This window comes from Tursiops truncatus, chromosome 11, assembly GCF_011762595.2.
Source record: "Tursiops truncatus isolate mTurTru1 chromosome 11, mTurTru1.mat.Y, whole genome shotgun sequence".
Taxonomy (NCBI): Eukaryota; Metazoa; Chordata; class Mammalia; order Artiodactyla; family Delphinidae; genus Tursiops; species Tursiops truncatus.
This window is the reverse complement of record NC_047044.1, coordinates 15,626,519-15,648,534: the sequence shown is the minus strand read 5'-3', so window position 1 is coordinate 15,648,534 and position 22,016 is coordinate 15,626,519. Positions and strand designations below refer to the sequence as shown.

General features: G+C 43.8%; 1 protein-coding gene across 1 annotated transcript in view; it reads left to right on the top strand.

Moving 5' to 3' along the window:
- RFX4 (regulatory factor X4) overlaps positions 1–22,016 on the top strand; it is a 76,164-nt gene that overhangs the window by 36,297 nt on the left and 17,851 nt on the right. Inside the window, exons 8-11 of the mRNA XM_033866172.2 lie at positions 3,996–4,090; positions 4,511–4,628; positions 16,622–16,741; positions 17,081–17,242. Of these exons, the coding sequence (XP_033722063.1) occupies positions 3,996–4,090; positions 4,511–4,628; positions 16,622–16,741; positions 17,081–17,242 (495 nt within the window). The remainder of the gene's footprint in view (positions 1–3,995; positions 4,091–4,510; positions 4,629–16,621; positions 16,742–17,080; positions 17,243–22,016) is intronic.

Genomic DNA, 22,016 nt, shown 5'->3' with positions numbered 1-22,016 from the left:
ATTATCCTGATGTGGTCGGGTTGCTCTTCTTAGCAGCAGAGGACACGGAAGGCCAGAGAACACCACCATTCTTAGCACATCCGTGCTGTTCCTCAACAGCCCATCACAGCCTCTGCCCAGGGAATCCCCTGGACCAGGGTCTGTTGGCTCCTTCCTTATTTTACTCAGCCGTTGCTTCTTGTGCCTCAGGGGAAGGGAGCATGAGGACAGAGGGTGAGTCCATCCGCCCCCATCAGCTCTTGGAAAGCTTGGTGCTGAGGCTGTGCTGGGTGTGGGGGATACGGCAGCAGCTGTGCCTTCTGGATGGGGTGAGGCCCAAGGCCCTAATAGTGACATTCAGGAAGCTGCAGAGTGGCTGTCCCCTGCCCCGAGAAGAGGGGCCTAGTCTTCTGAGAGCCCCAAGCCCCTTAGGTTTCTACTACGCCCCCTCAACACTGTTGCCCTGAAGGAAAACTTTCTTCATCCAGCCTAAGCATGTCATGTTTATAAACAGAGTTCTCTAAGATGTTCCTATTAGAGACCTCTTTTCAAAAACAAATGGAGCAGCTGAAGCACTGGATCACGTGGACCTTCCCTGGGGCTTCTTCTTTCCTAGTGACCCCAGAGCTCCTCTCAGGCTCTTATTTCTTCCTGTGCAACAGCCTCCAGCCTGCTTTCCCCTGTTAGGAATTTTAGAGATTGTGACAAATAATAATTCAGCTGATAGCGTGCCTGGTTTATGCCAGGTCCTGTGTCATGATCTCAATCTCCACATCAACCCTTCGGGGAGGATGCACTTATCAGCCCCATATTACAGATGAGAAAACTGAGCCCCAGAGAGGTGGTGAGCCTTTCCCAAGGTAGCAGAGCTAGACCTGGAACCCAGGTCTAGTTTTGGTGTCACAGCCATGCACTTGTGCATGCCAGAGGAGAAAAAAATAACGAGATGTGGGCAAGCTTTAGAGGTTCCAGGATCTTTCCAAGTGCTTACAGTCATGCTTCCTGTTGTGTTTTTCCTTTTGGAAGGCAATGGAAAGCATGGCTAAGAGCCCCCTAACAGTGCTAGCTATACTCCTGATGGCCGTGTCCCCAGGGCCTCACACAGGGCCAGGGGTAGAGGCGGAGGCCAGCAATGTTTGTAGAGGACCAAATAGATGGGTGGAAGCCCACAATGATCCAACTTCCTGGTTCTGCTAACCACTCCTAGCAGCATTAGACTCAGCTCTCTTCTCCCCTCAGCACCTTTCATGGGGGGAAGAAAATGTGACCCAGACTCATAAGGAAAAATACAATCACCATTGCTTGTTTTAGGGACCAGGCTCTGAGCCTTTGCTGGAGCAGCACGAAGGTCACTGCTGCTTCTCCAAGAAAGAACCTTTTGGGGCTTTCTCTTCTGGCTTTCTTAGGCTGGGGGCAGAATATTGTCCTTTATTTTTTATTTTTGCGGTACGCGGACCTCTCACTGTTGTGGCCTCTCCCGTTGCGGAGCACAGGCTCCTGACGCGCAGGCTCAGCGGCCATGGATCACGGGCCCAGCCGCTCCATGGCATGTGGGATCTTCCCAGACCGGGGCACGAACCCGTGTCCCCTGCATCGGCAGGCGTACTCTCAACCACTGCGCCACCAGGGAAGCCCAGAATGTTGTCCTTTAAATCTGTGATTGTATTCTTCTAGAGGAAGGGAGTCATAATGAGGTTCAGTGCAACCCACCTGGTACTTAGTGAATGCCTGTCCTGGGTCTAGCACTGTGTTAAGACGCTGAGCAAAGAGCAGTGAATAAGATGGACACTGCCCTTGCCACGTGGAGCTTAGAGTTAATGGCAAATCAGAAGTTGAACAAGTAATTTCCAAATGGTTGCGTTTTCCCAAAGAGGACATACTATGTGATGCAGTGCCGGGATGAGGGGGATTGAGGAAGCCTGAAGGCAGGTGGCCTGGCACGCGGGTGTCATCCTTGCTCCTTCCAGACAGCTGGGAAGTAAGTCCCTGAACACAATGAGCTGGACCAAAGGTCGGTTTGAATAGGACTAGGGGCACCTGTGTGCTGCACCCTCCTTTCCTTACAACCAGTTGACAAGTCTGCGGATTCTTGCTTTAGGGGGTTACCATCACATCCATGATGTAGATGCTGGCTGGGGATGCCTGACTTACCTTAAATTAAAAAGTACACATTGGGACTTGAGCATGATGATTAGAATGAGTCTTAAGTGGGGCTGTGGTAAGAGCATGCGGTTGGGATGCCCGACAGACCTTGATTCAAACCCTGGTTCTGGTGCGCTGTGACCTCGGCTTCCAAATCTGTAAAATGGGGATAATGCAAAAGGATGAAATGGGACAATGTGTGCCACATACATGGCACACAGCGTAGAGCTAGTGTAGAGAAGAGGTTGGGAGGCAAGCACTTGAGGCGGGCTGTGTTTGCAACTTGCCTCTGCCATTAACCAGCTGCGGAAGTCACTCATCTCTGTGCGCCTCTTCTGCCTCATTTGTCAAAAGGCTGGGTGTGTGTGGGGGGGGTAATAATAGTACCTACCTCCGTGGGCCGTTCATCCTTTCAACAAACATTCGAGCAACTACTGTGTACCAGGCACTGTTCTAGGTCCTGGCCTCATGACATTCACATTCTAGGGGTAGTCTAAGGTCAGAGTGTGCCCGTAGAAAACATTTCAGGAGAGTGCCTGGCCTGCGGCAAGCACTCAGTAAATGTTGGCAGTTAGCACTTTCATTGCCATCTCGATCTTTATCATCACGGATTGAAGCACAGTGGCTCAGACGCACAGGCAGTGCCGTGAAGAGCGAAGGAACACCAGAGGGAAAGTCAGAGACTGGGTTCCAGTTCCTGCTCTGCCACCAGCTCACCCTCTGACTCTGAGGGGGTCATCTGACCTCTAAGACATAGCTTCCTCACCTGTAAAATGAGACAGATCAACTAAATGGGTTTTGTAAAGTCCTTTCTCATTCTAAAGTATATGTTTTCGGGTCCTGGAAGCTGACCTCTTGCAGCAGTTATCAGTTAAGTAAAATAGAGCAGATTGGCCAGTCCTGGAAAATGGGACAACAAAAGCTGCTCAGACAAATGAAAACTGTAGGAACATGTGAATCCTGAATCGTGGTTTGATTTATTGAGCTTCACATACAAAAACACAAAGAAATGTAGTAAGAGGAGATGTTCCGGATTGGAGATCACCACAGCAATGTTTCTACTTTCTGCAGTGCTTCACTGATTACAGAATCCTTCTATACTCAATGATTTGACTTGTACCTGAAGACAGGTTGTAAAGTGATATGATGATCCTCCTTTGACCAGTATGGAAACTGGAGGGCACAGTGATGGTTTCCTTTACACAAACGTTTATTAAGCGTCTGCTATGTGTCAAGCACTGAGAGGCTGGTTAGGCTGCTTGTCCAGTATGGTTGTGGTTCAGAAACATTTGAATGGTCAAATGTGCCTTACCATGGGGCAGAGAGCAAGAGAGCAGCAGTGCATCTCCCCTGTCATGCAAGCAAGCGCATACTGGATAAGAGCTATAGCACAGGTAATGTGCCAGCTAATAAAGCTATCAGGCAAAGAAGTAGCAGGGGGACACGCCCATGCACACCCCTAACTATAGCAGTGTTCTTAGTGATACAGTGAAGGTAGAATGCAAATAGTAAAGTGCTGTGAAAGTACAGAGGGAGAGTGATCAGTTCTGCCGGCGAGGGGCATGGGAGGGTAAATAGGATTTCATCGGAGGATCATTTCAGCTGTTTCATGACAGACTAAACAGTCTAAGCAGAGGGAACTGCCTGAGAAAAGCGGGGATGGCAAGTAACCCGGGGTGACCAGGGCTTAAAGTGTTCACAGGCACGGAGGATGAGCCTGGAAAGGTAAGTTGGGGTGTATTCTCTAAATCCTTGAATACCCTGCTAAGACTTTGGAGTTTTTTATTTTATTCCGTTGTATTCCTTTGTTCTTTTAACACCTGTGTGTGTTTAAACACAACTGCATGGTGTGTGGGGTCTCCTCTGTTTGACAGTGTATCAGGAGTTCGACCATCTCCTGGAGGAGCAGTCTCCCATCGAGTCCTACATCGAGTGGCTGGACACCATGGTGGACCGGTGTGTTGTGAAGGTTGGTAAGCTGAAGCGGAAGGTGCAGGCCCGGGTGTGGCAGCCCATCACTCGCCTTGATGGCGCTTGGGTAATACAGAGCCCCGCAGTGAGCTAGCTGAGTGTTTCCTCGGCAGCCTCGGAGCCCTAGGGATGCAAGGAGAGGCCTAGGCCCCCCTCAGGAGTGGGGGAGGGGGGTGTCACGAGGCAGGACTCTTAGAGTCTCCCTCCCCTGGTTCAACCAGGTCAGCATCTCTCCTAGCGGTTGTACCTGTTGAGTCTCGACATAAGATTTCATTTCTTAAAGTGTGTTTTTGCTGTTAAAAATAAAAAGTCTATAACATTGAACTTAGAGACCCGAAGCCTTCCTGTCATTTCAATAAGAGACAGTAATAAATGAAGGTCAAATCAACCACGCATACAGCCGTTCACTCTCTTGTAGGTGGCTGCCAAGAGGCAAGGGTCCTTGAAGAAGGTGGCCCAGCAGTTCCTCTTGATGTGGTCCTGTTTTGGCACAAGGGTGATCCGGGACATGACCTTGCACAGTGCCCCCAGCTTCGGTAAGGCCACCCCAGCCCTCCCCACATCCAAACACGTCTTCTCCGGGCTCCATGTACCAAGTCCATCTCTCCGGAGTCAGGCATGGTCTTGCTGTCTCTGAGACCACAAGGACATCACCCGGAAACATTCTCTATTCTGGGGGGACACGATATTGTTAGGACTTTCAGGGAGAAAGATGGCATTGCACGCTAAAGGAGAAGTATACGTATCTGAAAACGAGAGGCTTGCACACAGATAACATTATTTGAGTTTAAAGAGGAGTAAATAGCAGTGGCTGTGCTCCCCTTTTTCTGGAAGTCCCCAGTCATGGCTGCTTCCACTGGTCTATTTTGCCAAATTTCATAGTGTGGATTTGCCAAGACTGGGCACATGAAGAAGCCTCCAAGTGCAAAATTTGCAAACGGCTTGATTGACAGGCCAGTGGTGGGTAAAGTTTTCTTTGATAACGTGCCCCAGTGTGATCCCCAGTAAACGACTTTTGCATTCATTTTCCCTTTTGTTTCACTGACCCCTTGGGTTTTCATCACCTCCAGGACACATCCCTACCCCAAGTCCTTGTCTCCTGTTTTCCAGTTTAACGGGACTTGAAATCTCTGACCGGAGGTGCTTACGGTAGTCTCTGCGGGCAGGAACCTAATCACCGACTTGGGGTGAATGCCATTTTTCACTGGAAAGAATGGCATACGCATTGAGTCCGGGTCATCATTAGCAAAGTGAGGTGGAACTTTAAGGCATTATCCAGACATTTGAAATCTCAAAACACTTTGGCCTCAGTTTTCTAGGCATTTCGGCAAAGGGCTGTTTGTGAATTTTCTGGGTAATTGCTTCAGTTCTCTGTTTTACTTTGCAAGTAGAGATGTGGTTTTGCTTCTCATTATCTCCAATTAAGCCAATCAGCTCTGGGTTTTGCTCTGGGTTTAATTTGACACTTTTCCATCTAGCTTTTTATGGTCTTGTCACTATTTCCCAGTTGTGCTATACAATGCAGTGAATATGTGGTGAAACAAAGAAGGCACTATTTTTTCTAAACAGCTCTGTCCATGAAAGACTGTGTTTACCCAATTGGAGAAGCGTTTTGTTGTGGATTTCTTTAATCTCAGCGTTGGGAAGTTCTCTGAACCTGCCTGCACCATGGCTACAGATGGAAATTCTCTTTGAGCTGTATATGGAAATGCTCTGGTGACTGCTACCTGGGCAGTGCCACCAGGCATGGCATTTTGATGACTTCCAGTTCAGCATAGTTAGTGTTAGCACATGTTACCTGTGGCTCTGGGAAGATCATTTGTGCATAACTGCTTTCAGTTAAGCTGATGGGTGAAAAATATTCGAGATTTTTTTCATTGCTTCAGAAATCAAAGAAGAACGATACCGCACAAATAAGTATATATACATCCACAAAGCAAGCACCCTTTCCTTGTTTTATATCTTATTCTTCAAGTTGCTGATTCTTATACTGACTGTATATTATCAAACACCCTTCATTAGACAGGGAAAGTAGTCTGTGTTGTAATAGCCTTTGAAATCCATTTGTATGTACTAAGTTAACAGTCAATGTTATGGAAAGTAGAACAATTAGAATAGGTTGAATTTATTACTAAGAAATATTATTCCTTAAAATGTGTTTATTTCTTTATGAACCACGCACATTCTAGGATACACTGGAAACTCAGGCAAATGGCAAACATGGTCACAAATCTTTTAGAAAAGGAAAGAAAAAAGATATTAACCCAATTTCACTTTTACAGTATTTTTCAACCCTGAACAGATGGAAATAATACCTGTCTCCAAGTCCATTTAGCAAACTATCTGAAATGGTCCTGCTCATCCGACTCATTGTTGAGTTTTACAGCTTGGGGTGACAGGCAAGTTGAAAGAATTTGCGGCAGACAAAAGCCCAGCTCCCCCTTTCTGCCTGTATATGTCAAAGACACAGTTGGTGGTTGTGTTTGGGTCATGTGTTCCCTGTATAAAAACAGCTAATTAGGAAAAAGAGCCCTCTGTTCCCTGGCCCCTCCCCCAAGCACAGGGGCCAGCTCTATATATCTTATAACTCCCACACGATCCTGGTAGCTGTGAATGGTGCGGGGTTTGTATGTCCGAGTAGCAGGCTGACCGTCACAATGATCGTGTGGAATATCACAATGATCCCACGGGGGGACTCTATCACCTCTTCGCAGAACAGCCTCTTTCAAAGGTAGTTGACTCCTTTCTTCTCCTTAATTCCTTTTCACTCTTTTCTCCCTAATTCCTTTTCACTGAAAGAGCCTATGCGGTGAACTAAAGTAGCCAGACTTTCTTTCTCTGCTGCAGCAGCACTTTCTAGCAAAATTAGTCAGCAAAGGTAGGGTAGCAGGCAATGAACTTTTCATCCTAACGGGGCTGAGGAAATTAGAGGTTCTATTTAAAAAAAGCAACAACAACATATTTTCAGTTGACTGCTCTGATTTTAGTTCGTAGGATACCTGGATCCCAAGTCAGTGCAGGTGCCTTTACCTTTCACTATGGGTTTTTACCAGATGCCCCTGTTTCACTGTTAGGAACATCCGGAAGGCAACAATAGTTCCTGGAAGTGCTTCAGCATGAAATGCTGTGAAAGGCTGCCTCGGGTTTGACGGCCAAGGGGGCAGGGCTACATATCATTTCCCAGGTTTTCACCTTTTTACACGCTTGTTTTCTGGCCTAGCATCAAAGCTCACCCACTCGGGCGGGGCCGGGGAGGCCACATGGGATCAACTCCCAGGCCAAGTGGCCATGACGGACGGAGCCTCCAGACTGCTTCTCAATGTTTAGATGTCCTGGCCTGGCTCTCTTACCCAGAACCTGCTAAATTGCAGGATCTTGACATTCAAAATGTCTCTCAGGCCCCCTCCAAGCACCAGGAGGCAGGAATTGCTTTCCCTGTATTCGGGAGAAGAAGCAAGAGACCCAGAGAGGAGAGGGGGCTTGCCCAGGATGCACAGCAAACTAAGCTGAGCTCCCCTGGGGATCTATCCCATGCTAGAGCCACACTGCCAAGGCCTCTTTAACTTCCTCCAGCTGAATAGTAATAAGAAAAGCAAAGTAACATTTATTCAGGGACTAGTGTACACTAGACATAACAGTAGGCACTTTCCCATTTAATTCTCACAACAACTTATGAGGTCCACTATTACTGCCCTCAATATAACAGACAAGGAAGTCGTGATAGAACATGAAGCAAAGGCAGGATAATGCTACTCTTTATAACAAATGTGTAGGAAGCACATAGAACCATTTAATTCTCACATCAACTCTGCAAGGCAGATAATAATAGGTACCTTTTTACTGAGTTGGAGAATTTTCTTGCCCAAAATCAATATGGCAAGTGGCAGAGCCCTGTTTCAAAATCAGATGTGCATGACCACAAAACCCATGCTTTTTCAATTCCCACAACTGAGACAAATATCCTGGGCTCAGATGCATGGCACAAAAAGGCTAGACAAATTTGTTTACCCCTCATTGATGGATTTTCTAAAACCATATTGATAGAGTAAAAATTTTTTTAAGCTATGAGAGAAAAGAACAATAATTAGACAATCATGAGTAATAAGAGATGCCAGGAGACAATGGAATAATATCTTTTAAGTGCTGAGAACAAAGAACTGTCAACCATTATTCAAGAGTGAGGGCAAAGCACAGACATATTCAGTTATACAAAAACTAAGAGAACTATATGGCACCCATAGAACTTCACTTAAATAAAATTAAAGGATGGGGGCTTCCCTGGTGGCGCAGTGGTTGAGAGTCCGCCTGCCAATGCAGGGGACACGGGTTCGTGCCCCGGTCCGGGAAGATCCCACATGCCGCGGAGTGGCTGGGCCCGTGAGCCATGGCCGCTGAGCCTGCACGTCTGGAGCCTGTGCTCCACAACGGGAGAGGCCACAACAGTGAGAGGCCCGCGAAAAAAAAAAATTAAAGAATGGATTTCAATAAGAAGAAAAATAAAACCATAGCTAAGGTCTGGGATACAAGAAACAACAATATTCTAGTTATTGTTGTTGTTTAACAAAAGTGTAGTGGTTTAAAACAGTATTATGCTTACAGATTCTATGGGTCAGGAATTTGGGCAGGGTCCAGCGGGGATGGCTTGTCTCTGTTCTATGATGTCTGGGACCTCAGAGGGGAAGACTCAAAAGCTGGAGTTCATCGACGGCTGGAGGCTGGCATCCTCTGGAAGCTTTTTCCCTCACGTGTCTGGTGCCTGAGCTGGGATGACTTGAACACTAGGACTGCCGATTGGAGTGTGTTCAGGTGGCCTCTCCATGTGGCTCAGTTTCCTCACCACACAGTGGCCTCTGGCCAGTTGAACCTCTCACATGGAAGCTTAGGCCCCATGAGTGAGTGTGCCGAGGGGGGAGCCGCATTGCCTTTATGACCCAATCTCAGAAGTGAAAGTTTCACTCCCCCTTACTCTGTTGATCAAAGCAGTCACAAACCTACCAAGATTGAAGGAAGTGCATAGACACCGCCCCACAATTTTCCCAGGAAGGAGTGTCAAAGAATTTGGGAGCCCTGTTTTAAGATGAGAGAAATTTTAAAATATATAAGCAAATGTAATTAACTTTTGGTTGTAATTTAAAAACTAATTTGTGTGTGTTTCAAGAAAGTAAAACCAAATTCCAGGAAACAATAAAACACAGGGTAGCTGGGAGAGAATCTTTAAGGAATAGTTAACGCATGCTAAGGTCTTTGTCTTGAAATACTAAATAACTGTAGACTTTGTTGAAAAAAATTTATAGTTTGGATTTAATAGATGTTTGGATATATGATCATCACTAAAAGAATAGAATCATAAGTTACCAAAGAAAAATGGAAAAATGTGAAAACTTAAATGGCAAGAATTGAGAAGATAAAAGAAGCTTAGAAAAAGGATCGTAAACTCAAAATATGAAACAGGATGCTAGAAATAAGATCAAATAATAACCACAGTAAATGAAAAGGTCTCTTCCCTCAAAAAACATCAGGCATAAATTGCAACGTTTACTAAACTTTTAAGAAGCATAAAATCCTTAGTTTATGAAAATGAACATGAAAACAAAAGAAGGAAAGCTGTACAGTTAATTTTATGAAGCTAATATAATCTCAGTTTCAAAATCTTGGAAGAGCTGTAGAAGAAAAGAATATTATGACTCAACCACACATAAATATAGATGAAAACATTCTAAATAAAATACTAGCAGATCAAATCCAGGGCAAATTTTTTTTTAAATCATGGTTAATGAGGCCTATGCCAAGAATTCAAGTATGATTCAAAGTCAGAAAATTACTATTTAACATACTGCATTAACAAATTAAAAGAGAAAAGTCATATGTTCATCTCTATAGATACAAAGGAAAAAATGTATTTGATACAGTTCAGCTTTCAAGTATAATTTTTAAAAACTCTTGGCAAACTAGGAATAGAAGGGAATTTATTTAATATGTTAAAGAGCATTCAAAAATCTGCAGAAAACAATATACCAAATGGTGAAACTTTAGAAGTTTTCCCATTCCCGTCATGAATAAGACACAAATGCCTTCTAATGCTGTTTCTGATAGATACGTACTGGAGGTCCTAGCCAATGCAATAAGAAAAGGAAATGAAATATAAGAATTGAAAAGGAAAACACAAAATTGTCTTTATTTCTAGACATGTCATGATGGCTGACAAGAAAAAGAGAACCTACAAACTAATAGAACAAATAAGAATTCAGGCAGGTTACTGAATTCAGTTTTTTAAAAATCATTGACATTCTTACCATTAACTAGAAAATATCTGTCTCTGTGTATCTATATATCTATATCTATATATCCCATTCACAATAGCAATAGAAATGTGCCCAGAAAAAAATTCTAACAAAAATTATTTTAAGACCTTCAAGGAAAAAAATTTTTAAATATTACTGAAATATACCCTGTTCATATCTGGAAAAGGATATGCCCTTCAAATACATAAATCAATTGGAATTTCCATCTGGTTCTTAACTTTTTCTTCCTTTGATTTTGAAAATCTGATGTTAAAATTCATATAGAAAAGCAAAAGCCTGAGAATAGTAAAGGCATTTTGAAAGTAATAAGGAACAGGTATAGGGACTTGCTTACCTGACGTTCAGGTTTATTAAGGAGTAAGACAATGTGGTCATCTAACAGTGCTAGACAAAGAGTAGTGAAACAGCAGAGATGCCCAAGACAGACTGACATGAAACTTGTCTTTGCCTCATCAAATTCTTGCCTTTCTGTCTCAACAAGAGGACTGTACAGATGATCTGTGTGACAGAGATATGGCATTAAAAATCAGTGGACAAAGGTTCTGGGACACGCATTTTAGGATAAATAAAATAAAATTAGACCCCTTCCCTAGAAACAATTTTCCCCTTCTGAAAAGAAACATCTAAATGAAAAAAAAACAACCAAAACTTAAAACCTTTTAGAAGAAAATATGGATGATAAGTTTATGACTTTGGAATAGGAAATTATTTCTTTAAAAAAGTACCAAAAAGGATAAATCATAAGGAAAATATTGGCAAAGTTGACTGCACTCGGATTTTAAATTTCTGTTTAATAAGCACAACATAGACGAAATTAAAAGATAAAAGCCACAGAGGGAATTCCCTGGCGGTCCAGTGGTTAGGACTCCACACTTTCACTGCCGAGGGCCTGGGTTCGATCCCTGGTCAGGGAACTAAGATCCCACAAGTCGCATGGTGTGGCCAAAAAAAAAAAAAGCCACAGAAAGGGGGAAGATATTTTGCAATGCATATAACGAACAAAGTATTAATATCCAGAATATATGATAAATCCCTCTAAATACATTTTTAAAAGACAAATACCCCAGTAGAAAAATGGGCAAAGAATATGAATAGACAGTTCACAGAAGAGGAAATTCAAATGGGCAATATCATATGAAAAGAGGTGGACCTTTCTAGTAATTAGGGTACTGCAACTTATAAAGACAATAACATTTCATACCCTTCAGATGGCAAATACTGTATTTCCTATGCTACCAGTAAGGATGTAGAAGATTTTGGTGAGCAGTGTGGCACTATCTCATTAAGACTTAAGATGCAGGTGCTCTTGGACCCATTGATTCCACCTCTGGTCCTAGAGCCAGGTATTTTTTGTACCTAGGCAACAGGTACAAAAAATATTCATTAGAGCCAGTTTCCAATAGTGAAAACTGTAAATAACCTAAATTTCATCGACAGGAGAATGGACAAATAAATCGTGGCATAGTCACACAATGGCCATTAAACAAGACCTACATGTGTCAGTGTGGATAGACCTAAAAACACCCAAAGTATCAAGTGCAGGTTGTAGAATACTCTGTAAAGTATGGTACCATTTCTATCAAGTTTGAAAATAAAAAACAATATCATGTGTTTTTATGGATATATAAATATAGGCAGTAAGAGTATAGAAATGCATGTAAACAGTAAATACCAGATTCGAGGCAGTGATTACATCAGGGCATGAACACAGGAAGCAGAGAAGTAGGATTAAGGAAGGGAACACAGGGGGTTCATTTTTATCTTCAATTTAAAAATATGATTCAAATACGGTAAAATGTTAAAATATTATAAAGCTTGGTGTTGAGTACACTGGCGTTCATTTTAAAATTCTTTTTTTTTTTTTTGGCCGTGCTGTGCAGCACGCGGGATCTTAGTTCCCCAACCAGGGATCAAACCCCTGCCCCCTGCATTGGAAGTACAGAGTCCTAACCCCTGACCACCAGGGAATTCCCTTAAAATTCTTTATACTTTTCCATATGTTTGAAACTTTTCATAAGAAAAAAGAAATGCTTTGATTCTATAAGGTGCCATTAACTATGTTACCATATAACAACAACAATCTCCTTTTGTCTCTATCCTAGTACCTTTTTCCATAACGGGCTCTGATGCTCAATAGCTCTGTAACTTTAGGCAAGTCGTTTAAAATCCTCTGAGACTTCATTTCCCCCATGTGTTAACTGAAGATAATAATACCTCCTTGGGACTTCCCTGGTGGCGCAATGGTTAAGAATCTGCCTGCCAGTGCAGGGGACATGGGTTCGAGCCCTGGTTCAGGGAGATCCCACATGCTGCAGAGCAACTAAGCCCGCAAGCCACAACTACTGAGCCTGCGTGCCACCACTCCTGAAGCCCACGCACCTAGACCCCGTGCTCCACGACAAGAGAAGCCACCGCAATGAGAAGCCCGCGCACTGCAACGAAGAGTATCCCCCGGTCGCCCCAACTAGAGAAAGCCCACACACAGCAACAAAGACCCAATGCAGCCAAAATATAAATAAATAAAAATAAATAAATTAAAAAAAAACCCTTCATAGTGTTGTTGGAAAATTAAAAGGGCTTAGCACAGAGCATATGGTAAGTGGTCAGTGCTTGCTCATTTGATTCATTCATCCAACAAATAACCATTGAGCCTCTACTGTGCCTGGCACTGTTCTAGACACCGGGTATAGAACAGTGGGGAAAAAAAAAAAAGATAAAAATCCCTGCATTTATGGAGCTTACAATCTAGTGTAGGGAGGCACATGATAAAGATAATTTCAATATATAGTATAGCAGATGGTGTTAAGTGCTAAGGGAAGAAATAAAGCAGGAATGTTAGCTATAATTGCCTCTATCCTGTCTGTCTTTGATGTTTCTCTTTTCCTCTCCCTCTTTCCCTCCCCTGCCTCCTTCCTCTCTCCCTCTCATCAGTCTTTGTGTACCCTGGCACTGAACTGTTTGTTACCTAATAATCTTAAGGATTGATTTTTGCTAAGGACACTGTAGCTTTTGTGGAGTCAGTGACTGAACTTTAAGTTTCCTTTGTACTAAGAGCACTTTGCACAATAGTAATAAGCAAGAAGCAGTAGCTCTACAAACTCTCCTTGTTTGAAAGATGATTGAAAATTATCAGACCAATTGGGTAAATGATGAGAGTCATTAGGAAGAGAGCTTGAAACCCCAAATCAACACTTCCCCTGGAGTACTGGCCTCCAAACCCAGCTCTGATGTTTTCTAACAGTGTGGTCTTAGGCAAGTGTCTTCACCTCAGATCTTGTTTCTTTATCTATTAGACAGGGGTGCTGTATAGATGATCCAAGGTGCCTGCCTGTGCTAAAACTACTAAAGCCATTTTTATTATCTAGGGTTTTCCATTCTAATTCGGTTTCATAGTGTCTTTCTCTCTTTCTATCCTTATTGACTTAGAGCCACATCTCAGCAAATACTTCTTCATTTTGGAGACCTTTTCCTTTTAGGTATTTGATGCTATCTTTTGACTTCTTTGACTCTATGAACAAAACAGTCACATCACAGGGTGTTAGAACATTAATAGCAAAAGCGACCTTAGTTACTATTTATTAAGCATCTAGTATATACTTTTCCTCATTATGGTACTTCTGTAAAATAGGTTTGACTGTTTCCCTTTTAGAGAGCCATATTGCACGATTGAAGAACAACTTCAGAATCAGACAGTCTTGGATTCAAATCCCATGTCTGCCACTTAATAATTGTGTGACATTGGACAGTTACTTTACTCCTCTAAGTCTCAGTTTCCTCCTTTGCAGAAGGAGGGTATCGCTCATTTCAAATGGTTGTGATGAGAATTAAATGCAATAATAAATCTGCAGCAGTTAACCCAGTGGCTGCCACAGCGCAAGGGCTCAGTAAACGGCTGGTTTTATTTTTAACGTTTTCGAGGAGCAGCTCATCCAAGGTCCCAGTTACTAAGTGGCAGAGCTGGAGCTCAACCTGGGCAGTTTGATCCAGACCCATGCAGTTACCCACAATACTGTACCTCCTCAGCGGTTCATAGGACTCATTTTGGGGAAGTAGATGGAAAGTTTAGTCTTGGAAGTCTGCATTTCACCATGACTCAAAAAAACCCTGAACCTTGCTGAATTCCAAGTGGGGTCAAAAACCAGACACAGCACCCTGGAGATGGAGGAAAAATGTGAAGAAAGTGCAGGACAGGGGACGTGGACGTGGAGCTCTGTGGGCACAAGGATCATAGGTGGTGGCAGCTCCGGAGAGACGGGGTATTGGTGTAGATGTGCATGACCTGCAGGGCATCCAGTGGCCTCAGAGTTAAGCCGGGGATTTTCTTCTGTAACATTTCTGGAGCAAAAGAATCAATCTATCTGAAATGAATATGTGTGTGTGTGTGTGTGTGTGTGTGTGTGTGTGTGTGTGTGTGTGCGCGCGCACACGCACGTGTACAAAGAAGCCAGGTGCAACTAAAAAGGAGAAAATTAATAAATTCCACCAAAGAGGAGTCATCCAAAAGCCCCCAACTGGCCCTCATCACCTTATTTCTGAGACCTGAAAAGGCATAGAGCCCAACTCAAATGGCCCTTCTGGGGACCATGTTCTTTATTTTCCCCATCTGTGCTATGAGGAGACTGGACCAGATGATCTGTAGGGGAAATGGGAACGGATTTTCGGAGCCAGAGCAAACTGAGGCCAATCCCTACTTAATTCCAATGAAGAGACTCATTTCTTTGTGTGTAAGAGGATAATACCACCTATCTCACAGTTTGGTGAAAGGATGAGACCTGTGTTAAGTGCTCAGCAGAGTTCTTGGCACATAGTAAGCATTCAATAAATGGGAGGTGCGATGACAATGATGATGATGACAGTAATAGTGGTGTTGATGATGATGCTAGGATCACAAGATAATAAATAATGCCAGAGTCTCATAAGGCTTCTAAAAAAAGCAAACTCAAGGGAAATAGGAAGAGGAGGGCAGCTTGTAAATAGTCGGTGAGACGTTTTGGACACTTCATGGGACAGCAGGATGTCCATGTGGAGATGTCCCTTGAGAGGTGGAAACATGGGACTAGAGATGAAGGCTTGGCCTCTCTGACGCTGGCATCCGTGAGGTCTTCATGACAGCAGACATGAAGGCCCCTTCCGTATGTGGATCTTCCACTGTCCATGCAGCATGACGTGCAAGAAAAGATGGTTTGGGGGACTTCCCTGGTGGTCCAGTGGCTAAGACTGCACTCCCAATGCAGGGGGCCCGGGTTCGATCCCTGGTCAGGCAACTAGATCCCACATGCCTTAAGAGTTTGCCTGCCACAACTAAAGATCCCGCATGCCACAACGAAGATCCCGCAGGCTGCAACTAAGACCCGGAACAGCCAAATAAATAAATAAATATTTTTAAAAAAGATGGTTTTGAAGTAATGTACTGTGTTATCTTGCACAAGTACTTGACTTTGCAAAACAGGAGTAAGAGCACCTGCCTCACAAGGTGGTGGTAGATATTAAATTAGAGAATATAATACTTTGAGCACAAAGGCTGGCACATGGGAAAAATCTTTTAAAATGATTGTTCACATCCCTTTTTATGAAGTAATCTACTCTAAATTTAAAATGAAGAATACTGCTTGAGGATACCAAATCTTTTCCATTATAATACCTTTTGTAACAACCATGTGCTAAACGGAAGTCTCAGAAACATTTAAGGAAATAATTCCGTTGTTGCTAATGTAAAGTGTCAGTTATGCTCCTGGAATTATGTTGTGTACATTGGTAGACACCAGTGAGTTAGAAGGCAAAGTCCCTGCCGTGAATATCCTTAAGTCCAGTCGGGGAAATAAGATAAACTTGTGGAAGAGAGAAAAATGCAAGGCACTATGTCAAGCAATGCTGAACAAAGTGAGGGGTGCCCAGACGAGGATGACGCCAGTGCGAATGTGAGAGCTCAGGCGCGTTTTGACAGATGGCTCAATAGGTGTCATTTTTGATGATGTCCTATTAATAAATCGAGCAAGGAAAAGACTCGCTTGCCGCAGTGTTAATGACACTTACCTTATGCTAAACACCAGGCTAGGTGAGGAGACGACAAAGGAGAGCATCCTCTGACCGCAAGGTGATCCGTAACTGAGAGGGAATGAGGGTCCAGGACAGAGGGTCAGAGCACCGTGTGACGTGTTATCGACCAGGCTGAGGGGCACACCCGAGCCGACATGACTTACCTTTCTGTTTGGATCTTCTCTCACCAGGGTCTTTTCACCTAATTCACTTGATGTTTGATGACTATGTGCTCTACCTGTTAGAATCCCTGCACTGCCAGGAGCGCGCCAGTGAGCTCATGCGAGCCATGAAGGGAGAAGGAAGCACCGGTAAGCCGGCATTTCACTGGGAATCGTCCTCCTTGTCAATCTGATTTGTATCTTTACTTCTGTGCTCTGTGTTTCTTTAGCTCCGCATCCCAAAGAATTTAGTTATGGTGAACAAGTCAAATGGTGGGAAACCAATAATGTCTTCTTCTTCTTGAGAGCGGGCATGTGTGTACGTGGGAATTCCCTTGCATGCCACCACGGTGATGGGAAACCATCAGAGGTTTTAAGCAGAGGAGTGACATGACACAGATTAGAAAGAATATTTGCTTTTTAAAAGTCCCTGAAAGACAACTTGCCTTGACCTTTGGCTCTAAGAACCCACCCTTTCTCTACCCATAGCAGAAGTCCGAGAGGAGATTATCTTGACGGAGGCTGCCCCACCAACCCCTTCACCAGTGCCATCGTTTTCTCCAGCAAAATCTGCCACGTCCGTGGAAGTGCCACCTCCCTCCTCCCCTGTCAGCAACCCATCCCCTGAGTACACTGGCCTCAGCACTACAGGTAATGAACAGCCCCTCAAAGGCTCCGAGTGGGGAGTTGATGTTTAAAGCCAGAGCTATCTGGAAAAACATTCTCCCTCCAGCCCCCTCCCAAAACAATGCCAAAATCTGAGTATCCTCCTGGATTTATGGATGACTTGCAGTTATCCATTTATTAGTTTGTATGTATTCCTTATGCTTCTGTTTTCAAGTTGGCAGATCAAGTCCATGATAAAATCTCCACCCACTGCCCCCCCCCCAAAAAAGATAAGTCACTAAAATGATATAAAACACAGCCATTCTTGAAAACAAGAAAGGGAGCCCTCCATGAGCCAGAAACTGAGAGGCGTCTCTGGAAAGTGGGGAGACAGGAAGTCATATGCTAAGCCATGGTAGCCAGAATCAAGGCAGGGGCAATAATGGAGGTTCAAGCTAATGCTGCAGGGTCCCCAAGGAAGGGGAGAGTCCATCTGGTTGGAGACCTCACAAAAGAGGGGATTTGAGCTGAAACTTGATTTTAACTGACAAAGGTATTACAGAAGGGCCTCTGGGGAGAGGACAGTGTGTGCAAACGCACGGGGCAGGAAGTATGGGGCCTTTTCGGGGAATGGTAAAGTGGTTAAAATGTAGGTGGTCATGAAGAAGTGTTACAAGCCTGGAAAGGTAAGTCGGAGTCACATCCTGCAGGATCTTTCATGCCAAGACAAGGTTTGAAAATGGAAGAAATGTTACAAGGGTAATAATAGCTAGTTACTAGTGTCTAAATGTTGCTTTACCATGCACAAAGGGCCCTTGCATAATTGTCTCACTTGATATTCACAGTAACACTGCAAGGTAATTATTGTTTCATTTTATGGAGGAGGAAAAGTAAAGGGTGGAGAAGGGTTAAACTCCTGGTCCCAGGCACCACAGTCAGCAGTTACCATAAACAAACTGATTCATTCAGTCATTCAGCAAATGTCCTTGCTCTCAAGACTTGTGGAAATGATACACTGGATGTGGAATCTGCAGTAAGTGTTAGCTAATATAATAAATAGAGTGCGTGTGTGCACACGTGTGTGTGTGTGCACGCACGTGTGTGTTTGTGTGCACCTCCACGTTTTTACACATGGTTGCTGTGGGGATTAGATGAGGTAAGAAAAGCCAAAGTGCTTTGTTAACAGTGCACTGCTATCCAGATAGCAGGGGTTACTGTTAGGAGTGCCTACAAGATGAGGGCTGCAGCCAAGAGGGGTATAGGAGTTCAGGGAGGAGCAGACCCTGTCCATCCCACCGGAACCTGGGCAGGCGGAGGAGAGTCTTCAGGAGAGAGGTGAGTCTCAAAGGCAGCCTTAAAAGATGAGAAGGACTCAGCTAACAGAGGAGTGAGCACACAGGAACCAAAGGCAGAAACAACCTTCTGCTAGATGGCCCTGGGTGAGAGTGGGGCAGGTGAACAGACCAGAGTGGAGTGGAGAGCTTGGTTAAGACTGTGCTAATTAAATTCATTATCTTCTACTCCCTCATTTACCCAAGTACCAAATCCGGAAATCAGCTCTCCTCTCCCTCAGCTCTTCCTGTATTAGCTAGGATAGGCTAAGTTACTGTAACAGATAGACCCAAACATGGATGGCGTTAACACAGTGGACATCTATTTCATGCAGGGTGTTTCAGTCAGAGAGGAGGCTCTCTTTAATGCAACCATTTAGAGACACGTGTTCCTTCAATATGAGGCTCCACTGTACCCCAGGGCAGTGGTTCTCAAAGTGTGGTCCATGGACCAGAAGTATCAGCATCACCTGAGAACTTGTTGGAAATGCTCATTACCAGAGCCCACTGCAGGCCTACTGAATCAGAAACTGTAGGGTGGGGCCCAGCCATTTGCTCAAGAAGCCTCCAGGTGATTCTGAGGCTGACTAGTTTGAGGACCACCACTGACTTAGGGCTTTGTCAAGTCTGCAACCAGCTAATGGAAATGGAGAGTGGGTCTGGAGGAGGAAGACCGACTCGGAAAAGCCCTGGCCTGAAGCTGGCGGATGTCACTTCCACTTAGATTCCATCAGCGAGGACTTAGTCACATGGCCTCATGTAACTGTAAAGAGAGGCGGGGAAGTGTAGGATAGGGTTCCCAGGCAGGGAAGGGGAAACAGATATGGGAGAGACAGCTGGCATTCTCCTCCACACCTCCCAAGGCCAGTTGTTCTAACACAAATCTTGACCCACCCTTTCCTTCCCAGCCCACTGCTGCCATCTGGTTCAGGCCTTCCCCACCTCTCATGGACATCCACAGTGACTCTCAAGCTGGGTATCCTCCCGGTTAGAATCTTCCTCCAGCCCCTCATAGCGTGGGCTTAGTTATATCCCAGTTCTAACTAGAATACGCTGGGAACTAAATTATGTATTTTTGAAGATCAAATAGGATGAGATTGTCGTATTTAGGTGCTATCTTTTATCTGCTCGTTCACTCACACGTCCATCCGTTTATTCATTTATCTAATAAATATTTCTCAAGTGGTTTCTGTGAGCTAAACACTTCAAAAGCTGGTGATACAAACAAGTGAGTCGTGGTCCCTGCCCCTGGGAGTTTATTGTGAGAGGTTAGGGTTCTGATGAGCAAGACAGCAGTTAACAATATAATGTCACGAGTGCTGAGTTGGGAGAAAGGTCAGAGTGTTAGGGAGCACAAAGCAGGGCTTCCAGCCTCTATTTGGATGGTCTGGTCGGGGGCCAAATAATAGAGAAAAGGTATTCCAAGCAGAGGAAGTAAGTAGTACAGAGGCCTGGAGGCAAGAGAGCATGTCATTTTCCAGGAGTCATTTGATTAATTCTTTCACTAAAGTTTCCAGAACCAGAGCTACTCAGAGAGGGAATGAACAGATGCTTAAGAGCCTTTAAGGTGCCTGCCCTCTTTTGCATGTTGCCAGGGGCAGAAACGTGCCAACAAACCCAGTGGCCCTTTGTCAGAGACAGCTCAGGAGACTGGGTTCTTCAGAGCAGTGATGAAAAAAAGCAGGGTTGTCAACAACTGGCATTAGATGGAGTGATGATTTCACTTTGGGTCCACAGCTGGAGAGTCTTCCTCTTCTGTGGAAATTCAGATGTGAGCATCCCTGCATTTGTTTACATAGATGCACTGCAAGTCGCATTTAGTTTCCTACTTGGAGCAGAAAGAACTTGACCGCCTCCCACCTCCCTCCCATGTTCTCTCCCTAGTGGGTTGTTGTAGTTCCTGTTTAGAAGGCTCCAGAAGAAAAGTACAGAACGACGTTATTCGCTGAAAATAAAAAGGGAAAAGAACTTAAGCACTGTTCACAGCTCTGCAGCTGCTCAGGGGTCCATCGGAGACTGGAGTTGGGGGTCTCCTGCCTCACTAAGGAAGGAAGGGCAGTGAGAGCATCTAGGAGCCACTTACCTGAATAATCCTGCCCACGTACTCCCACCACCGCCCAGCAGACACACATGTCAGTCAGTCAGTGATAACATCCTTACTTCTAAAATAAACAGGGAAAATATGCAAATGAAACAGTTCTGCATTATGAAGCAGAAACAATTTGAGTGGAACCTTTCTTCCAATGTAGCAACAGATCAAACAAGAGGACAATAAGGAAATAAGGGGACGGAGGAGTGCAAAGGAACGATTCCTAGGATCTCATGATCATTCTCAGCCAGCTAGTGAGTCTGCTCCTGGCTTTCTTTGTAGCAATTTGGAGGCCTCACGCTATGGCAGGTGTGATAGTCAGAGGCACAGGAATATCATGAACGTGTACAGAGATTTCTGTGCAATGTGTTCAGGAGTCGTAAAAGTAGCTTCTTAGAAATACAAATGTGAAACAGGTTCTCTTCAGATGAGTGTAGCCTTTGAAGATTTTGGCACATTCCAGCTTTGTTCTCAGATATCTCCAGGGGGCATTAAAAATGTTATCCTGTATAAAACTATCTGTAATATTTTTCTCAAGTACGACTTTTGAAATACTCCATTGCTAAATTGGACTGGACCTTGGCATGCATTTTGGGTCATGGTCTTGGAGGGAACATAAACATAATTTCCTAACAACATGTATGGTTTTATAGCTATTACAATACAAAGCACAAATTATCCATGATATACACCTAAATCTTAGGAAATCTATTATAGTAGGCTTCTTAAGTTTGGGAATTTGTGCAGTTTTTTATTGAACAATGTTGTAAATTGGAGAACAATTATTATAAATTTTATAAAATGCATTTGCCGTGTTTTTTTTAAGTTAACTCAGCATATGGTTTTCATGACCAGCTAATTTTTATTTCCATCTTTAAATTACTGCTTGATTTGTATACCATTACTTTCCAAGAAGTATCTAAAGTGGTTAACAATTAAAAAAAAAAAAAAGCAAAACCAATTTTTTTAAAAGGACCCAAGCCAGGAAGCAAGAAATGAAGAAGTAGTAGAGAAAATTAAACAAAACAAAACAACTCTTGGCTGAAACAGCTTATTAACGCCTTAAATGAAATTTTATGTGATCTAGTGACTTTGTTGGGCTTCTAGGACTCTGAATATCATTGCTCAGATGATGTACGTGTCATCAAGTCTAGCTCATTGAGAGTCAGGGCCAATCAGGTATCTGCAGCTCTTCCACATAGCAGTGTCTCACTCTTGATGGACACTTCCCCATTTTTCAGCTGTGAAAAAGAGAACAGTATTATGTCTGTCTGGTGAGCACAAAGAGAAAATTAATTCATTGCACATAACCTTTTGGGAACCTTTGACACAAGGACTAGTGAATACAAAGTAGTGTGAGAATGAGTTATGACTCACTAGGAAAACAGCCGCCCATCTA